The sequence below is a fragment of the Crocuta crocuta genome, unplaced genomic scaffold (assembly GCF_008692635.1).
Source record: "Crocuta crocuta isolate KB4526 unplaced genomic scaffold, BGI_CrCroc_1.0 scaffold143, whole genome shotgun sequence".
Lineage (NCBI taxonomy): Eukaryota > Metazoa > Chordata > Mammalia > Carnivora > Hyaenidae > Crocuta > Crocuta crocuta.
In genome coordinates, this window is record NW_027529175.1 from 1786318 (window position 1) to 1805851 (window position 19534).

The 19534-nt window shown below is 38.9% G+C and overlaps 1 protein-coding gene across 1 annotated transcript in view; it reads left to right on the top strand.

Annotated features, from left to right (window-relative positions):
• The window catches only part of EP300 (EP300 lysine acetyltransferase), a 79960-nt gene that overhangs the window by 33218 nt on the left and 27208 nt on the right, over positions 1–19534 (top strand). The window contains 6 exon segments of the mRNA XM_077757884.1: positions 3622–3715; positions 4293–4430; positions 5965–6082; positions 6940–7114; positions 16488–16565; positions 17530–17639. Coding sequence (XP_077614010.1) covers positions 3622–3715; positions 4293–4430; positions 5965–6082; positions 6940–7114; positions 16488–16565; positions 17530–17639 — 713 coding nt within the window.

Here is a 19534-nt window from a genome sequence, read left to right on the forward strand (position 1 = left end):
AGCCCAGTGCAGAGCCTGAACCCAGGAAATTGTGAGATGATGACCTGAGCTGAAACCAAGAGTCAGATGCTTAACCAACTAAGTTACCCAGGCACCCTCACCCATATTATTTTAATACTAAAGTATTGTTGGGGACCCTATCAAGAAGGCAGATTGGATATATAATTAGAAACCCAGGGGAAACCTCAGGAAATTTGGGACATAAAAACAATTTTTGTGGGGTGCCTACATGGCTCAGTTGGTTGAACATTCAACTCTTGATTTTGGTTCAGGTCATGATGATCCCACAATCGTGGGATCAAGCCCTGCATTGGGCTCCACACTGCCCTTCTCCCCCATGCACATGCTAGTGTGCTCTTTCTTGCTCACTAGCTCACTCGTTCCCCATCCTCTCTAAAATAAATTGAAAAAAAGTTTTTTTTAATTTTTTTTTTTATTTCTAGGAGAGCGAGNTATATTAAAATTTTTAAAAAGCTTTCTTTTGCATCATCCTTTACAGTGATTTAAAATACTCTAGGTTCGGGCACCTGAGTGGCTCAGTTGAGCATCCCACTTCAGCTCAGGTCATGATCTTATTATGCGCTCTTGGATTCTAGCCCCACGCTGTCAGCACAGAGCCTGACAGCCTGCTTGGAATTCTGTGTCTCCCTCTCTCTCTGCCCCTCCTCTGCTTGTGCTTGCTCTCTCTCTCAAAAATAAATAAAAAATAAGTACTCTAGATTCTTCTTTATAATCCTTGCAGATTTAGGGTAAAGGTAGTATTTTGATGTTTACTCCCATATGGATACATTTTTTTCTCCTAAATTTTAATTTGGAGTTTTCAAACCTACCTAAAAGTTGTAATAGTCCAAGTAGAGACCTTATACATACCTTTTACCTAAATTTATTTATTTTCAACATTTGTTTTATTTCTTTGTGTGCTTGAGATATCCTGACACTTGACTACTATTTCAGTATGCATTTCCTAAGAATAAGAAGGACATTCTTCCCCATAAGCACAGTGCTGTTACCGTGCCTATACAATTTAATATTTGCTAATAATGTCATCTAATGTACAGTCTATAATTTAATTTCTCCAGTTGTCCCCCGAAGTCATTCAGGGCTTTTCCATTTAGTTTGTTACATGCCTTTTGTCTCTTTTAATCTAGAAGTCATCTCCCTTCTCTTTGTTCACCACACATTGACTTTTGATGAACACTGTAGATTGTCCTGTAATTTGAATTAGTCTGATTGTTCCTTATAATTAGATCCAGATTAAACATTAGTGGGATGAATATGCCATGTATGGTTGTGTGTATGTGATTAGGCTTTAATAATTTCAGCATAAAAATGTTTTAGAATATTTTATTTGCCTTTAACTGGCCTATTGTTTTATTACTGACCTTCACATTTATTGGTTAGCTAACTTTCAGCTATGTTATGGAAATTCTGGACCTATTACTGTCAAGAACTCCTGGGTTTTGTTTTTTACTCTCTTCTGAAAGTCTTAGATCTTACCTGTTTGGTAGATATAAGTGCTAGTTTGTTTTCCCAGGCTGTTGGATTTTTAGAAAAAGTAGTATTTATGTTTATGGGTCTGTGTCATACCATCTTTACCTGAGGTGTGGAGTACTCGGTAGGATGAAATACCCTAAGCAAACGTTTATACTAATGCCTGTAAGCATACGAAGACATTCACAATAACAGCTTGGGAGTACAGATAGAACTCCCATTGTGGCAGACCTAGCTGTAATGCTGGAACATTCTCAGTTATAAATGTGAGGTACCTTTGATTGATGCAGACATTTGAATAAATGAGAAATAGCATTCATTTAGATATGCCATATGCTGGGGGGAAAAATAGGAAAGTGGTATGGCCTTTACTTTGAGACATCTCTAGTATGGATGGGCAAGTAAGCAAATAAGTAGACAGAACTGCAGGATCTGTTAACATATATCAGATTATAGAGATTCTGTAGCCAGAAGAGAGAATCCTTTCTGGAGCCCTAGAGTGTTTTGTTTTGTTTTGTTTTGTTTCTTTTTTCTTTTTTTTTTTTTTTTTTTTTTTTTTTACTATAATACTTTCTTGACTGTATTTGACCACATTGTTAATCTAATACTGACTGAGTTCACGTACTCTTTAAAGGTTTTATTTGAGATTCCTCCTAGGGCTTAGAAAACAAAAAACACATTTTCCCCCCCTAAGTTTGCTTGTTTATTTTCAGAGTAGAGGGGAAGGACAGGGAGAAAATCCCAAGCAGTCTGTGTGTCTTCAGCACAGATCCCCGGGCTCGCGCGGCTTGAACTCATGAACCATGAGATCATGACCTGAGCCAAAATCTAGAGTTGGAGACACTTAACCAACCTGAGCCTTCCAGGTACCCCAAAAAATATATTCTTGATGAGTTTTAGGTGTTAGGATTCTTTTTTTTCTTTCTGATTTATTCTCTGGTAGTGCCAATATTTTCTGACTTCTGTAATTTTGGTACTCAAGTGAATACTCCCTCTTAGGATCTTAAATACTTACCTGTGTAAGGGTATTCCTTTTCAAGTTGGGCCATTTCTTAGAGTCAATGCCACATATTAAATGGACCTGGAGACTTCACAGAGAGTGCTTTGCTGTTTTCATATACCATCAGAATTGGCAGTGAGATAAGAAAATTGGTGTAGAATGTAATCACTTTTTCTTTTACCTCTTCATACTGTTGCCATCAGTAAAGCAAATCAATGTTACAGGTATATAATGTCTCTAAAAAGGAGTATTTTTACACACAACTGTTTACATTGACAAATACAGAATTAGGAACAGTACAATTCTGTTTTAAAAGACCACTTCCAGTAATTACATTTCAGAGCTAGCTGATACTGTCAGAAGCAAATTTCTGCCTAAGTATTTAGGAAACCTGATGAAGGAAAGCCAATAGCATTTTTTTCCTTTAAATGTTGTTTATAGATCTAGCCAGTTGTTGGCATTTTAGTGGGAAGTTTTGTTTGTTTCCTTGTTTTTAGCTAAAATACCTTGAGAGGCATATTAATAGAATTGTGTATTTTAACAGATTTTTTTAACCACCCAAAAATCTGGTTTAGTTTGAATATTGCTGTTGTTTTTTGTTTTTAAAGAAATGGACTATTCATTAAACTTACTAATCGAAGAGGTAATATATGCACATAGAACTATTTAGGGCAGTTTGAAGGAGTATTCAAAATGTTTTACCAATACATAGCCTTTGAGTCCCCTCTTTGGGGATCATTGCACATAAGTTCCTAGTGTCCTCATATAAGCTGTGCTTAAGAAAGGATGTGTGCGTATATAGTTACTTAAACGGTTGTGGTTTTAGTTTTTGCTCCATTTAACATCACTGTATGTGTGTCCATACACGTATGAGTAGTACACCTATGAGACAGAATCTCTCACAGTTGGAGATACTAAGTCAAAGAGTGTATGTGAGTTTTGTTGTTGTTGTCAGCATTTGCCATACAGCCCTACTGTTTCCCCCTTGGGTTGTCATTTGTCTCTTTGTTCATGGTGATTATTTTATTTTATTTATTACTCCAATTTCTAAGTCTTGTCCTTACTGCTTCTGGGTTTTGGGTCTTTGAAAGGATAAACAGTTCTTGTGATAAGTTCTTATCTTGTCCTAGGTGCTAGTCCTATGGGAGTAAATGGAGGTGTAGGGGTTCAAACCTCGAATCTTCTTTCTGACTCAATGTTGCATTCAGCCATAAATTCTCAAAAGTAAGTTTTTTTTTCTTGGTGTGTGCCCTGTGTCATGTTTCATACTCCTGTTCAAATTCCTTTTCTGAGTTTTTTTCCCCTTGATTTGAAGCCATCCTTGATGGACAAAGACAAGTAGTGCCCAAAAGTATGGAATCCATACTTTTGGCTTTCTACAATCTTACTTGAAATTGTGTCAATTATCTGGAGTAACCTACACCTTCCCCGAATATAGTAAGAAGTTGCAACTATGCAGCTGGTTAAAAAATGAATTTGCTCTATCCCCAGTGGTATGAATTAATCCATTACCTAGTGATTCTCAGGAATAAGCTGTGTCAAAATAAGTTTAGCCTTACAACATAACACTTAAGTCTTCTAAACCCACGACTTCATCCCACCTCCACATGATGAAGTGTTGTGGGTTAACTCTGCCTCACACAAGTACACACACACACAATTTCCCCAGGATTTCTTTATGTAACAAGATTTGTCGTAGTATGTTGGACCCATTGTAGTAATCACTGTCAGCTATACTTTAAATGAGATCTTTTTTCTCCTGCCTTCTTCACTAAACCTATTTCACAATATCTTTTTAAAGCCCAATGATGAGTGAAAATGCCAGTGTGGCCTCCCTGGGTCCTATACCAACAACAGCTCAACCATCTAATACTGGAATTCGGAAACAATGGCATGAAGATATTACTCAGGATCTTCGAAATCATCTTGTTCACAAACTGTAAGATTATAGGCATGTCTTATTCATAAAGAGTTACCATGTCAGCTGCTTCCAGTCTGCCAGGCACTTAACCGCAGGAGGAGGAGTATTGATTTTTCTGTAGTCTGGCTGTTGCTGCTAATGCTTCTACTCCTGTGACTGACTTGCTTCCTGTTCTGCTTCTCAGCGTTTCCACCATCGTTTGTAGGAGTATTTCAGCTTTAACAGTGTGTGAACTATTTTACCTAGTGACAGTTTTCAATATATTAGATAAAAATTACTCATTTTAGTGTCACTGCCTTTGCAAAAGTCAAATTTTAAAAGGAAAGCCAGGTCTCAGCTCTTTAGAATATGATGGTGGCAACACTTTTCTTTTATCCCTATTAAAGCTTTTATGATGTTGACAAGTTTAACCTGGTAGAGTGGCTGCTCTGTGGTCTTCTGGCCCTCTAGATGTGCATGTCAGTAGTTGGTGAGATACCTCTGCATTGTTTGTTGTAGAGTTGGTAGATGCCAGCCATTCAGCCTTACCAACTTTTTTATAAAGAGGTCTTGTCCGGTGAAAAGGGGAAGGGATAGAGAGCAGTAAAATGTAATGTGTCCAGTATTATAAAAAATAGAGCTTGGACCTTGCCCATTACAGAGCTTGCACTTTGAGCGACATCCAGCATCTTTTTCCTCAGGGAAAGCTTTTTTTCATTTTTCCTCCACTTAATAGAAAGGTCTCTTTTCATTCCATCCATATATTTTATTGGCTTAGAACTGTGTGGTCTATTTTTTATCTAAACTTCTTTTTATGTTACATTAGCATACCAATTATAGTCGACTTTGATTTAGGAATTCAAAAATGATGCCACTAGAAGCGGAATTTGATGAGAAAGCACTAAGATTTTAATAAAATGAATTCAAAAGGAATAAGCAAAACAAACTTACCTTGTAATACTCAAATTGTTTAGCAGCTGCTCTCATAACAGACAATAGATTATTTGGGATTCATCATCTGACTTGACTTTATATGCCTGAGAATTTTTTACCAACTCAAAATATTCTTCTAAATTTCCATTTATTTCTTCCCCATCTGGTTTTTTTCAAGTCCTACACAAGTGAATGAGACCTCCTTGTAAGATTTTGTAGTGATTATTGGGTTTTATTTTATTAAGCTGAATACACTGAGAGTAGAAGGATCTGAAGGCAGTTCTACTTGCCTAGTTGTCATGATATAATGACAAAGGTCAGGTTTCCTCACTTTCTTTATGCAAATTCCACCATATAATTTTTTGCTCCTATGTTGGCATGACAAGAACCCAAGGGGATTATTATTACGGTGTCATTTTTTATGTTCTGATTGGGGAGACCCTTTGGTTACTGCAGAGACCATTTCGGTCTGTGTCATTTAATATTTGAGCACATCCCACCATTTTTTGTTTCACTTAATGTGTACATTGCATAAAAATGAGGAGATACTAACCAGGAAACAGTTTAAAGTGCTAGACATTTCTATAACAAGAATGAAAAGTTTACATGATATAATAGTGGTAGAATTTTCTGTTCCTAGTGTTCAAGCCATATTTCCTACTCCGGATCCTGCTGCTTTAAAAGACAGACGGATGGAAAACTTGGTTGCATACGCCCGGAAAGTGGAAGGAGACATGTATGAATCTGCAAATAATCGAGTGAGTGTCTATTTTTCTACATAAAGTCAGAAATAGACCTATTCTAGTTGTTTGTTCCTTTTCATAACATGTACAGACAATACTGTACTTTAGAGGATACCCTTCAGCTGTCCTTAGTCTCACTGCACAGTCAAGATAACAAAGCAATTTTCTTCAAGCATATGTCATCAAGAATCTTACGTTTTTCCTCTTAATAATCCAGTGTACTCGCGTGCCACTTTATCTGCGTTGTCCTTCTGTCAACTTTAAAAGTGGTTGAGCTGTTACCAGCTCTGTGCTATTTTCACTAGAAGATGGTGAATCAGCTGCTTACTCTGTTCATCTCAAGTAGTATTCCATTTTCTCTATATCGGTTGAACTTCTCTAAATTGGCACTTTTCCACAATGTTGCATATTCTTTCCATGTGCCATAAATTGCCAGTACATATTTTGTTAACCTACTTTCAGAAGTGATACTTTACTATGTAGCTTCACAGTAAAGCTGCTTTTCATGTGAAGATTCCAAACATGAGCTCACATTTGGGATGATTTAAGAAAGTAGATTTTTATGGTGCTTATCAGAAGAAAGAAGTGGGGGGAATATTTGTTGAGGACTAAGGTATTCACTGGTGATAAGCACCAGGTGACGTATGAAGTATTGGATCACTGTGTTGTATGCCTGAAACTAATATAACACTGTATGTTCACTAACTGGAATTAAAATAAAAACTTTAAAAAGTAAAATAGATTTTCCCCCCCTTTGGGTTTCTCCTTATCTCTGTAAATGAAGCTAATATCTGTTCTTTGTTCATTTTTTCTGTTACCTAATAGTAATTTCTTTTTTCCTTATCTCTGTTTTATTTCCAAAATTCAAAAAGGCTGAATACTACCACCTGCTAGCTGAGAAAATCTATAAGATCCAGAAAGAACTAGAAGAAAAACGAAGGACTAGACTACAGAAACAAAACCTGCTACCAAGTGCTGCGGGCATGGTGCCGGTTCCTATGACTCCAGGGCCTAATATGGGGCAGCCACAACCAGGGATGACATCCAGTAAGTGCTCTTTGTTATAGCTACTTTCGGGGAGAAAATGTTTTCTAAGCAAAGTCATTAATTTGCATTAGCTGGTATAACTATTCTAGAGTTTCTGAATGGCCCTTTTGGCCTCTGCAAAGAAAATAATTCAGCCCTTAGTAAAAGCAGTAATTAAACAGTATGTTTAGGATTTCTGGTCATAGTGCTTAATGTATTTTGATCATCTGGCATCATTTTTAGAACCTAAGATATTGTTCTCTCTTAGTGAACACCTAGAAAATGATAGCCCACAGGCTTATACTAGCTTACATGTGGTAGGCAGCCAGTGCTGAACAGGATCAGAGGTGCTGCCAACCTAAACACACGATCAGTGCCATGTTACCTAACATTGTCACGCTTGCTTCTTGATACAGTATGTTCAAAGGCTAAGAACTATTTATTTCTTAGAAGCATTTAATTAAAAATTTTTTTTAATAGTTTATTTTTGAGATAGCATAAGTGGGGGAGGGGCAGAGAGAGAGGGAGACAGAATTGGAAACAGGCTTCAGGCTCTGAGCTGTCAGTACAGAGCCTGATGCAGGGCTCAAACCCACAAACCATGAGATCTGACCTGAGCCAAAGTTGGACGCTTAACTAACTGAGCCACCCAGGCGCCCCTAGAAGCATTTAATTTCTGTTTGTTTATAGTTCAGAGACAGAGCATGATCAAGGGAGGGACAGAGATGGAGACATAGAATCAGAGGAGGTTCCAGGCTCTGAGCTGTCAGCACAGAGTCTGACGTGGGGCTCGAACTCATAAACTGCAAGATCATGGCCTGAGCCAAAGTCAGATGCTTGACCAAGACCAAACAATCTAGGCTCTCCTAGAAGCATTTAAAAATTCATCTTGACAGTTTTAGTATTCTAGGTGTAGCAGCCTCAACCTAATGAATTAACCAGATAGGCAAGATGATTATGCATTACCTTATTCACTGACTCGTGATGAGGTTCCAAGCAGTAAAATGAGTTAGGTACACAGTGGTGAGGAAGAACACAGGCTATTTTAAATGATGTGAGAAAGGCTGTGATAGCGAAAATTCTGTATTTCTTGAGTCAGGGAAAGCTGACTACCTGTAGATAGTGCCAGCTGAGTGAGGAGGTACCAACTCATGTGCCAGGATTTTCAGTGGGCTCAAATTCATTTCCCGCAGGCCTTGAAGTAGTATAGTGGAGAACTGCTGATTGCCACTTGCCTTTAGCAGCCCCGTTTGTTAACTGCAGTGTTCTCATTGGGCCACAACGGGAGAAGAATTGAGAAGAAGAACAGCATTTTTGGCAGAGGAAGAGTGTACAGGAAGCCCACTGGCAAAGGAAAAGCAGCTGTGTTTTGAGTATGTAGGAGAATAAGTGTTCAGAAACAAGAAAGTCAGGACTAGAATTGTGACTGATTCAGTGCTAATGGTCTAAACCAGGACAGTAACTAATGTATAGAGACAGGTGGGCAAACCTGAGACATTTGGGTAGAGTAGAGCTTTCTGGAGTTCGTTTTCTGGTAGTTTTTGTCCGGTGAAATTTGAGCCAAGTCTAAAGTCTACAGATATTAATTGTAGTCTTACGTGAGAGTGGAAGCAGCGTGGTAGGGAGTGCAGGCAGGAATAAATGTTAATAGAACTGAATAGCCCTAAGGATATGTTGACCTTCAGCTTATACTAAATCTGGCGTTTTGTCAAATGAGATCCCTACCCCATCCCATATGTGAATTAAAGAAGAATCAAAAGTGGTTTGTTTTTTTTTGTTGTGGTTTTTTTGGTTTTTTTTTTTTCTTTCTGTTTTTACTTTTAAAATTTGCATGTATTTTATGCAGAATTTACTCCCAGGCCATAAGTTTTTGTTTCTTCAGCCTCTTCTGGGATATCTTTTTCTTCTGTGCAGCCTCTTCTGGTTTAGGAACACTCTGCTCTTTTTCAGTGAGGATCATCTCAATGTGGCAGGGAGAGCTCATGTATGGGTTAATCTGACCATGAGCCCTGTAAGTTCTATGCCACATCTTGGGGGCTTTGTTCACCTGGATGTGGTCTTATGACCAGAGAATCTCCATCTAAACCCTTAAATTCAACATTACTCTCTGCATTTTTAAGCATGTGCAGTAAAAATTCACTCTTTTTGGGCCACCGACCCTGTGTCCAGCCCCACTGTTTGGCCTGGGCACACCTACCAACTCCACCGTTGTAGCGTTGGAACGGCAGACATTGATTCTGCAAAGTGACATCTTTAAGATACTTGGTGGCTTTTTGGATATGCATACCCTTGATGGCCTGGGCAGTTTCATGTGTGTTCTTAAAGTGAACACGAAGATTTGAACATCTTGATTTCCATGATTTTGTCGGTTTTTCTGGGTCGAGTGAATAGCGAACCATTTTCAGAGATCACCTCAGGCTGCTCACGGGAAGAGGAAGAATCAAAAGTTTTAAATTTTAAACCAAAAATTAAAAGTAGTACACAAAATGTATCAAAGAAAATATAAAATGAAACAAGAAATGTCTTTAAACTGGATACTGCCTAGAAGTTTTAAAGAAGAAAAAATGACAACAGATGATACCTTAAACAGAAGATACCATAGACAGATCAAGGAAAAAATTTTCTTTTTTTTCTTTTTTTAATGTTATATTTATTTCTGAGAGAGACAGACAGTGTGAGCAGGGGAGGGTCAGAGAGAGAGGGAGATACAGACTCTGAAACAGGCTCCAGGCTCTGAGCTGGCAGTCAGCACAGAGCCCGATGTGGGGCTCGAAACCACAAACCGTGAGATCGTGACCTGAGCCGAAGTCGGACGCTTAACCGACTGAACCACCCAGGCGCCGCAAGGAAAGTATTTTCAATATTAAAGATCTAGTTTCCTTAGTATATGACTTGGGAGAAAAGATGAAAAATGGGAAAAGGAAATGAAAGAACAAGTAAAATCAATATGACCTTTTGGCGTCTCTAAAGGTTAGAGTGGGTGTTAATGACTGTATGATAACACGGCTCTGGAATATGCTGCTGGTGAGAATTTAAAAATTTTTTCCCTTTAATCCAGTTCTGTTTCTAGAAATTTAACTGTACAGTTGCATAGAAATATTCACAATAACATAATTTATACTATTGAAAACGTCAGAAACATCCTAAGTGCCCCTAGTATTGCATTGCTAAAGTAACCGTACACTATACACTACAATATTTTAATTGAGGCTTCTCCAGAGCATCCCCTTTTTACCCAGGCAGTTGAAAGATTGAACAGATTTAACCAACCATCTGGAGCACTCTACTTAAAGGTGAAGGGCAAGGTGTGGCTGCCAGAGAAACCCCTCTAAGATAATACCACTTATCCTTTTGAGCAAATAGCACACTCACACCCTGAGGTGATCGTTTCCTATACAGAGATAAAGGGATTCATCCTGTGGTCCTTGTGTAGATAATTAAAACTGCAGGAGAGAGTTATTACAGAAAAAGGAAATTTTCAAAAGAAAAAATTACACCCCCCCCCCCAAAAAAAAACATAAAAAGACAGCAGGGAATGGAAAAGGAACTGGGAGAGTTGACTGAGCTTAAAACCAGATTAGCAATAACAAAACAATATCAGAATTTAAGAACAGCTTAATTTAAAAAGTACAAAATATGAGGTGCCTAGTCCATGGATCATGTGACTTTTGATCTCCGGGTCATGAGTTTAAGCCCCACAACAGGTTGTGGCTCTTAAATTAAAAACAAAAAAATTAGAGGCACCTGGGTGGCTCAGTCAGTTAAGTGTCTGACTTCAGCCCAAGTGATGATCTCATGGTTTGTGAGTTAGAGTCCCACATCGGGCTCCATGTGGACAGCTCAGAGCCTGGAGCTTGCTTCAGATTCTGTCTGCCTCTCTTTTCTGCCCTACCCTACCCCCTTTGTGCTCTGTCTCCCTCTCAAATAAACAAATATCTTTAACAAAAATCCAGTTGAGAGATATGATAGATCTATAGGAAAATGATTTGAGAGATCCAGAAATCTAATGTTAGGTACTGTTATCCCCATTTTACAAGTAAGGAACTAAGGCATAGAAAGGTTGTCTAATTTGCTGTGGTCACACAGTGAATGGCTGAACGAAGAGTGAAACCCAGGCATTTTGTCTTCCCAGTCGGCTGTAAACAGTTAAGATATGTTAAATAAAGTTGTAATTAAAAAGTAATAGAAGAAAGTTTTCCTGAAAGAAAAGGCTGAATTGAATTACCCAACCAAACCTAGCTCATCACTGTCTTAAAGTGCATGATGAAACATCCAGAAAATAAAATCAAACCATAAAGAAAAGGAAGGATTAATTTGATTAAGTTAAAAGGCCCAAAGTGCACCATAAGAAAGAAACTAGTTTAGGGGTGCCTGGGTGGTTCAGTCGGTTAAGTGACTGACTTTGGTCATGATCTCATGGTTTGTAGGTTTGAGCCCTGCGTTGGGTTCTGTGCTGGCAGCTCAGAGCCTGGAGCCTGTTTCAGATTCTGTGTCTCCCTCTCTCTCTGCCCCTCCCCCGCTCATGTTCTGTCTCTCTCTGTCTCAAAAATAAATAAGAACTATTTAAAAAAAAAAAAAAGTTTAATAAGGTAAGCATTAAATGCACCCCCATGTTCACTGTAGCATTATTTACAATAGTCAAGATATCCATCGATAAATGAAGAAAGTGTGTGTCACCCACACCCACAAGTACTATTCAGTCATTAAAAAAAGGAAGTCTTTCCATTTGTGACATGTAAGGACCTTTAAATCAAAAAGACATAGCATATGGTTTCCCTTGAATTTGGAATCTTAAAGAAATGAGCTCATAGATAACAGAACAGTTTCGTGGTTGCCAGAGGTGGGTTAGGATGGGTGTTAGTGGCATGGGGTAGCTGAAGAAATGTGTAAAGGAGGTCAAAAGGTTCAAACTTCCAGTTATAAGGAAGTCCTGAGGATGTGTAATATACAGCATGGTGACTATAGTTAATAATGCCATAGGGGAACCTGGGTGTCTCAGTCGGTTAAGTGTCCCACTTTGGCTCAGGTCATTATGTTGTGGTTCATGGGTTCAAACCCCGCATTGGACTCTGCTGACAGCTCAAAGCCTGGAGTCTGCTTCAGATTCTGTGTCTCCCTCTCTCCATCTATCTCTCATTCCTCCCCCATTGTGCTCTGTCTCTCAAAATTTAATGTTTTTAATTAAAAAAACACTGTATTGGACTTTTGAAACTTGATAAAAGCTTATCTTAAACGTTCTCATCACAAGAAAAAAAACTTGTAATGGATGTGGACTAGACGATGGACTAGAAGTACTGTGGTCATCTTTTGTAACATATACAAATATCGAATCATGCACACTTGGAACTAATAGAATGTCATGTCAATTATATCACAGTTTTTATACTCCTTTAATGTGATCTATTGAGTATGATTTATTTCTCATTTCTATATTTGCATGAGAAAATGATTATGAGTAAGAGGAAGGAATATGGAAGACATGAACTTTCCAATTTTTACATTTCTGTAAAGTTTTTTTTTATGCAAAGGGCATGCATTATATAATCAAAGGGTGATTCTGGTAGATATCCGTATTGGCTTAGAAAGATGTTTATAGGGGCACCTAAGTGGCTCAGTCGGTTAAGTGTCTGACTTCGACTCAGGTCATGATCTCGCGGTCCGTGGATTCGAGCCCTGCATCAGGCTCTCTGCTGACAGCTCAGAGCCTGGAGCCTGTTTCAGATTCTGTGTCTCCCTCTCTCTCTGCTCGTCCCCAGCTCGTGCTCTGTCTCTCTCTCTCTCAAAAATAAACAAACATTAAAAAAAATTAGCAAGATGTTTATAAGTGATTAATATAAACAGTATATATTATGTGCAGTCTGAAAATGATGTACCTAATTGTTAACGAGTTTGAATAAGGAGCTGACTTCTCAATTTTTTTTTTTTTGCAAACATAAAAACTTTAAGAGAAAGTTGACAAGTATGTATATTATCTGTGTGGGGTGTTTTTTGTTTTTTGAGAGAAAGAGAGAGCATGTGCCAGTGTGGTGTATGCGGGGGGTGGGGTGGAGGGCAGGAGGGTAGACGGAGGGAGGGAGGGAGAATCCCAAGCAGGCCCCCACACTCGTTGCTGAGCCCAGTGCGTGACTTAATCTCATGAACCACAAGGTCATGACCTGAGCCAAAATCCAAGAGTCGGACACTTAACTGACTGAGATACCCATATGTCTCAATGCTAATTTGTTAATACTGGTTGCTTGTGGTGGTGATAGGCTTACTTGGATATTTTTGGTGTTGTGTGTTTTGTTTTTTTAATTTTTTAAGTGTTTTTATTTATTTATGAGAGAGAGAGACAGCGTGACCAGGGGAGGGTCAGAGAGAGAAAGGGAGACACAGAATCTGAAGCAGGCTCCAGGCTCTGAGCTAGCTGTCAGCACAGAGCCCGACGCGGGGCTCGAACCCACAAACGGTGAGATTGTGACCTGAGCCGAAGTCGGACGCTTAACCGACTGAGCCACTCAGGTGCCCCTGGTGTTGTGTTTTTTAAGGAGTCTGTTCAGTCTATGTGTGTATTTTGCCTTGGGAGTATTTAAATGTGAATGATAAACATTTTAATTAATAGTTTTATATGTGTCTCTGTATATATACATATATTGTCATCAAAATATCCCTTCAAATGTTCATCAGATGTTCCTTATGATAAAATGTAAGAGCTGCCTACTGGGCCCACAGTAGGTTTTATTGCACGTGTATACTGTGGAGTCACTAAAACCATCATGTGCATTGTAGTTTTAAATGAAAGTGAACTGGCTGTAAGCAGTATAATTAGGTTTTTGTTTTTTCATTTGATTATTTTCACACATTTGAAAAGATTTTGCATTAGGGGGCACCTGGGTGGCTGCTCAGTCAGTTAAGTATCCTCCTCTTGGTTTCAGCAGGTCATGATCTAACTGTTCATGGGTTCAAGACCCACATTGGGCTCCACACTGACCATGTGGAACCTGATTGGGATTCTCTCTCTCCCTGTCTCTCTCTACTCCTCTGTCCACCCCCCCCCAAAATAAATAAACACTTAAAAACATTTTGATTTCTGGTTTCCTTAAAATGGAAGGATCTAGCAGCTTTGGCCTTCTTTTCCCCACAGTGGCACCACAGTCTCTCGCTACAGTCATGTCTACTTGTCATCAGAGTTGTGCTTTCCCCACTTCATCCCCATTGCTCCCTTTGCCCTGTTGAAAATGCCTGCTCTTTCCCACTGATGGATACTAACTGCCTGGTCTCTGCTGGCATTTAGCTTGCAACACTTATCCATGTTATTGACAGGGGAAAAGTTCCTTGCATATTAGATGGAAATCTTGCTTTCATATAAAGTATAGATGAATATACACGTGGAGGATTAAAAGTATAGAGATTTATCTCTGTTCTCTAATTTTTATATTATGAACATAGGGTATACATGTAATTTTTAGAAATCTTGCACAGCTGTGAGTAAGAGTATATGAATAAATGTTCAGAATTCTCTGCTGTATTCAGTTTGTATTATAGCTTTATTAGGGGCAGTATTGGTATATCTTGATGGATTTAGTTAACTTGAACTGCACAAAACCAGTTAGTTGTGTGATCATTTCTATTACTGCACACCGTAGGCTTCTCTTTAGAGCATAGTCAGTCACAAGTGTGTCTGAGGCTTGAGTGCATAGCACTTTGGGTGAGGGCATGTCCAGGGTAGATAGAGTTGGCACTACAAGCATCCTGTCTTTTCCCATGATGCTGTAGAAATATTATTTGAGCTGCACAATGATGTGGAGAAAAGTTGCAAAGTACTATGCTAGAGGATGTGCAAATAATCCAAGAATGCACTAGAACTTACATATAGTTGACCCTTGAACAACCCAGGGGTTAGCGGCGCCGACCTCTGCCCAGTTGAAAATTTACATAAAACTTTGACTCCCAAAAAAACTTATTGACCAAAAGGCTTAGGGATAACGTGAACAGTTAACACATTTTGCATGTATATATATTAAATACTGTGTTCCTATAGAAAAATAGGGTAAAGAAAAGAATCATAAGAAATACACATTTACCAAAAAAAGTCCACATGTAAGTGGACTTGCAAAGTTCAAATGTTGGTCAAGGCTCAACTGTATTGACATTTTGATGTCTTGTTTAGTTCTTTCTACTTTTGGTATTTAAGAGATGCGCGGTGCCTGGGTGTCTCAGTCGGTTAAGCGTCCAACTTTGGCTCAGGTCATGATCTCACAGTTTGTGAGGTTGAGCCCCGTGTCAGGCTGTATGTTGACAGCTCAGAGCCTGAAGCTTGCTTCAGATTCTCCGTGTCTGTCTGTCTGTCTATCTCTCTGCCCGTCCCCTGCTCATGCTCTGTCTCTCACAAGAATAAATAAATGTTAAAATAAAAAAAAACTTTTAAGAGATATATGTACAATATGTAGAGCAGTAGAATACCTGAGTTATTTAAAGTGGGTTTGTGTGGGGGCGCCTGGGTGGCTTAGTCGGTTGAGCGTCCGACTTTCGCTTAGGTCACGATCTCGCGGTTCGTGGGTTCGAGCCCTGCGTCGGGCTCTGTGCTGACTGCCAGCTCAGAGCCTGGAGCCTGTTTCAGTCTGTCACTCCCTCTCTCTCTGACCCTCCCCTGCTCACGCTGTCTCTCTCTCTCTCTCTCTCTCCTAGAAATAAATAAATAAATAAATAAAGTGGGTTTGTGTGCATAGAAACCTATATTCTTGGGGTGGTACACTATCATATCTGGTCACTGAATAAAATGTGTGGCTTTCTGTTGAAGGCATTCTCCCAGATACCAACCAAAAACTCCAGCTTAGTCAAACAGTAGCATATTAAATGCTATAGTAGCCTTTCTCTTTTTTTTAAATTTTTTAAAAATTTTAAATTTTTTAAATTTTCATGTCAACACGGAAAGTATAGAATATACTGTAACTGTTTGGAGGCTTTTCTTATATTCCAGAACTAACATTTTCTTCAGGTTCTTGTCTAAATTTATAGCTTTATTCTTTGGAGATTCAGGCTGAATTTTTCAAGGTATTACTAAAAATATTTTGTGGGTTTTTTCTTTTTTTTTATCTTTTTTAATTTTTAATTTTTATTTAATTTTTTTTCAATGTTTTTATTTATTTCTGGGAGAGAGAGAGAGACAGCATGAGCAGGGGAGGTCAGAGAGAGAGGGAGATCCAGAATCTGAAGCAGGCTCCAGGCTCTGAGCTTGCTGTCAGCACAGAGCCTGATGTGGGGCTCAAACCCACAAACCGTGAGATCATGACCTGAGCCGAAGTTGGACACTTAACCGACTGAGCCACCCAGGCGCCCCCCCGCCTTTTTTTTTTTAAACAGAAGTGCCACTGGCTAAAGATGATTTTCTAACCATTTCTCTATTCTACTCTAGATGGCCCTCTCCCTGACCCATCTATGATCCGTGGCAGTGTGCCAAACCAGATGATGCCTCGGATAACTCCACAGCCTGGTAAGTTGTGAACGAGTTTCATGTATTTTACCATGGCTTTTTTTTTTTTTTTTTTTTTAAATAAGCCCTACATCCATCGTGGGGCTTGAATTCATGATCCTGAGATCATAGAGTCCCATGCTCTACCAGCTGATCCAACCAGGTGCCCCTCACCATGACTTTTTAATTTTTATTTTTAAATTTATTTTGAAAGAGAATCATAAGCAGGCTCCACACTGTCAGTGTGGAATCCGGCATGGTGCTCAAACCCACAGACTGTGAGATCATGACCTGAGCCAAACCAAGAGTCTGATGCTCAACCAACTGAGCCACCCAGGTGCCCATCCGTGACTTTTTAGAAGAGTCTCTGGTGTACTGCAAGATTAGTCTTGTTAACCTAATTCCTGCCTCAGGCTAGCAGTGTGTGTCCTACTTGAGAAATCAGAAAATATTTTGGATTTGGAGCCCAGGGAGAAAGAAAGGGTGTGGAATACAGTTTGGCTGGTAGGTGGAAAAGACATGAAATGATCGAGCATCCTTTGAGAACAACCGGTCCAGGCACCTAGATGGCTTAGTTAGTTAGGTGTCTGACTTCAGCTCAGATCACAATCTAACGGTCTGTGGTTTCAAGCTCCATGTCGAGCTGTGTGCTGACAGCTCAGAGCCTTGAGCCTACTTCAGATTCTGTGTCTTCCTGTCTCTCTGACCCTCCCTAGCTTGTGCCCACCCGCCCTCTCTCTCTCTCTCTCTTCAGTAAAAACAACTGTCTAAGGCGGGTTTTAGTTTAAATTGTAAAATTTTATTCAGAGACCGTATGTTAATTAACAGTGTAGTTCTGTGGCTGTGAACGGAACCATTTCATTCACAGTTAAAAACAGGTTCCTTTATTTGTCCTGATAAAATGTCACAGCATCAGAAGAATTCTGCTTTTAGTTCTCCAGTTCCATGAAGGTATTCAGATCTAATATTTTGTACTTACTCACAGGTTTGAATCAATTTGGCCAGATGAGTATGCCCCAGCCCCCGATTGGACCCCGGCAAACCTCTCCTCTTCAGCACCATGGACAGTTAGCTCAGCCTGGATCTCTCAACCCAGTAAGTTTGACATCTTTGGGTAATCATTTGGCCTTTACCTAACATTTAAAAAATCCTTATTATCTGTTTCTACTTTGTAAACAAAACTTAAAATTGCTTAAATAGCTAATTATAAGTGAGTAACCTTTAATCTTGATGTTTATCTCTAATTCTATTGTATTTGGCCTTTAGTTTACACTTAATAAATGGTTATATATGTGTTTTAGAGTTGAGGGTAGATATTTTTAAAGTGGAATAGGAAAAAACTAAATCATGTACCATAATTAGGCAGTCAGTAAATACTAAAATCCCTAATTTTCATATATCTCATTTACCTATAAATTATTTTTAGAAATTTATCCTAAAGAAATCATCACTAAGATACCAAAAGGATATCATTTGGAGAAAATCCATGTTAAGGATCTTGTATTATGTACTCTGTTTTGGGGGGGAAAAGGCGATATCGTGAATGTACAGTAAGGGGTTCTTCATGGTTAAATGGTGGTATATTTATAAATTGTAATGCTCTTTAAACAATAATTTCTGAACTTGTATGGTGGCGTAAAAGCTGTTTACAGCTTGGGATGCCTGGGTGACTCAAGTTGGTTAAGCGTCCGACTTTGGCTCAGGTCATGATCCCATGATTTGTGGGTTCGAGTCCCGCATCAGGCTGGACATCTATGCTGACAACTCAGAGCCTGGAGCCGGTTTCAGATTCTGTGTGTCTGTCTGTCTGTCTCTCTCTCTCTCTCTCTCTCTCTCTCTGCCCCTCCCCCACTCATGCTCTGAGTCAAAAATGAATCAACTACAAAAAAAAAAAAGCTGTTTACAACTTTAAATGAAAAACCAACTTTCTAAAGTATACATATTATAGGATCCAATATAGTTGATTCTGTGTCTGTCTCTTTTCCTCCCTAGCTTGCTCTTTCTCAAAAAAATAAACATAAAAAAATTTTTTTTAAAAACTCATAAGAGCATCCAGTCACCTTTCCCTGGAATCTCATTGTTTAGTAGTCTGCACACTTTGATAGTCCTCTCTCTTTTATAATGCTCACCAAACACACAACTATCACTTGCAAGAGTGAAGGAGGAACGGTTGCTTGGTTCTAGACATTGGAGAAGAGGGACTCTGAGTATCTCACTGCTCCTTATGCAATCCACCTTTCCATGTTAACCCCAGTCCTTACCCTTTCATTATTAGCTAGTGCCTCCAATCCTTGAGCCATTTTGGAGTGGTCTAGCATAATGTCTTGGCACCATACTGCCATGTTTAAAAGATAAATACAATTCTTAGATTATGAAGTTTGGGCCTTTGGTATTTCATAATTCCTTCCTCAAAGGCCTATGTTTGTTGGGAATTTTATAAATGAAATGTAACAGTCCTCAAGATAAAGCACATTTCTGCTAAAGAGTACCCTCATGCCCCGTTCTACTCCATTCCTATCTCCTTTGACAATCAATACCATGATTTCTGTAACTTGGATTCGCTTTACCTGTTTCTCAACTTCATACAAATGGAATCATTCAAATATACTGTATTGTGCCTTACCTTTTTGGCGCAACATAATGGTTTTGATGTTCATATCACTAATTTATTCTCTCTTTTTTTAATGTTTATTTTTGAGAGAAAAACAGTATGTATGGGGGAGGGGCGGAGAGAGAGAGGGAGACGCAGAATCCAAAGCAGGCTCCAGGCTCTGAGCTGTCAGCACAGAGCCTGACATGGGACTCAAACTCAAAAGCTTTAAGCATATGACCTGAGCCGAGGTTAGACGCTTCACCAACTGAGCCACTCAGGCCCCCCAGTAATTCATTATTTATTGCTGAGTAATACTCAGTTTTGTGAGTGTGCCACAATTTGTTTATTCTTTTCTATTGACGGACTTTTTTATTTTTTTATTTTTAAAAAAATTTTT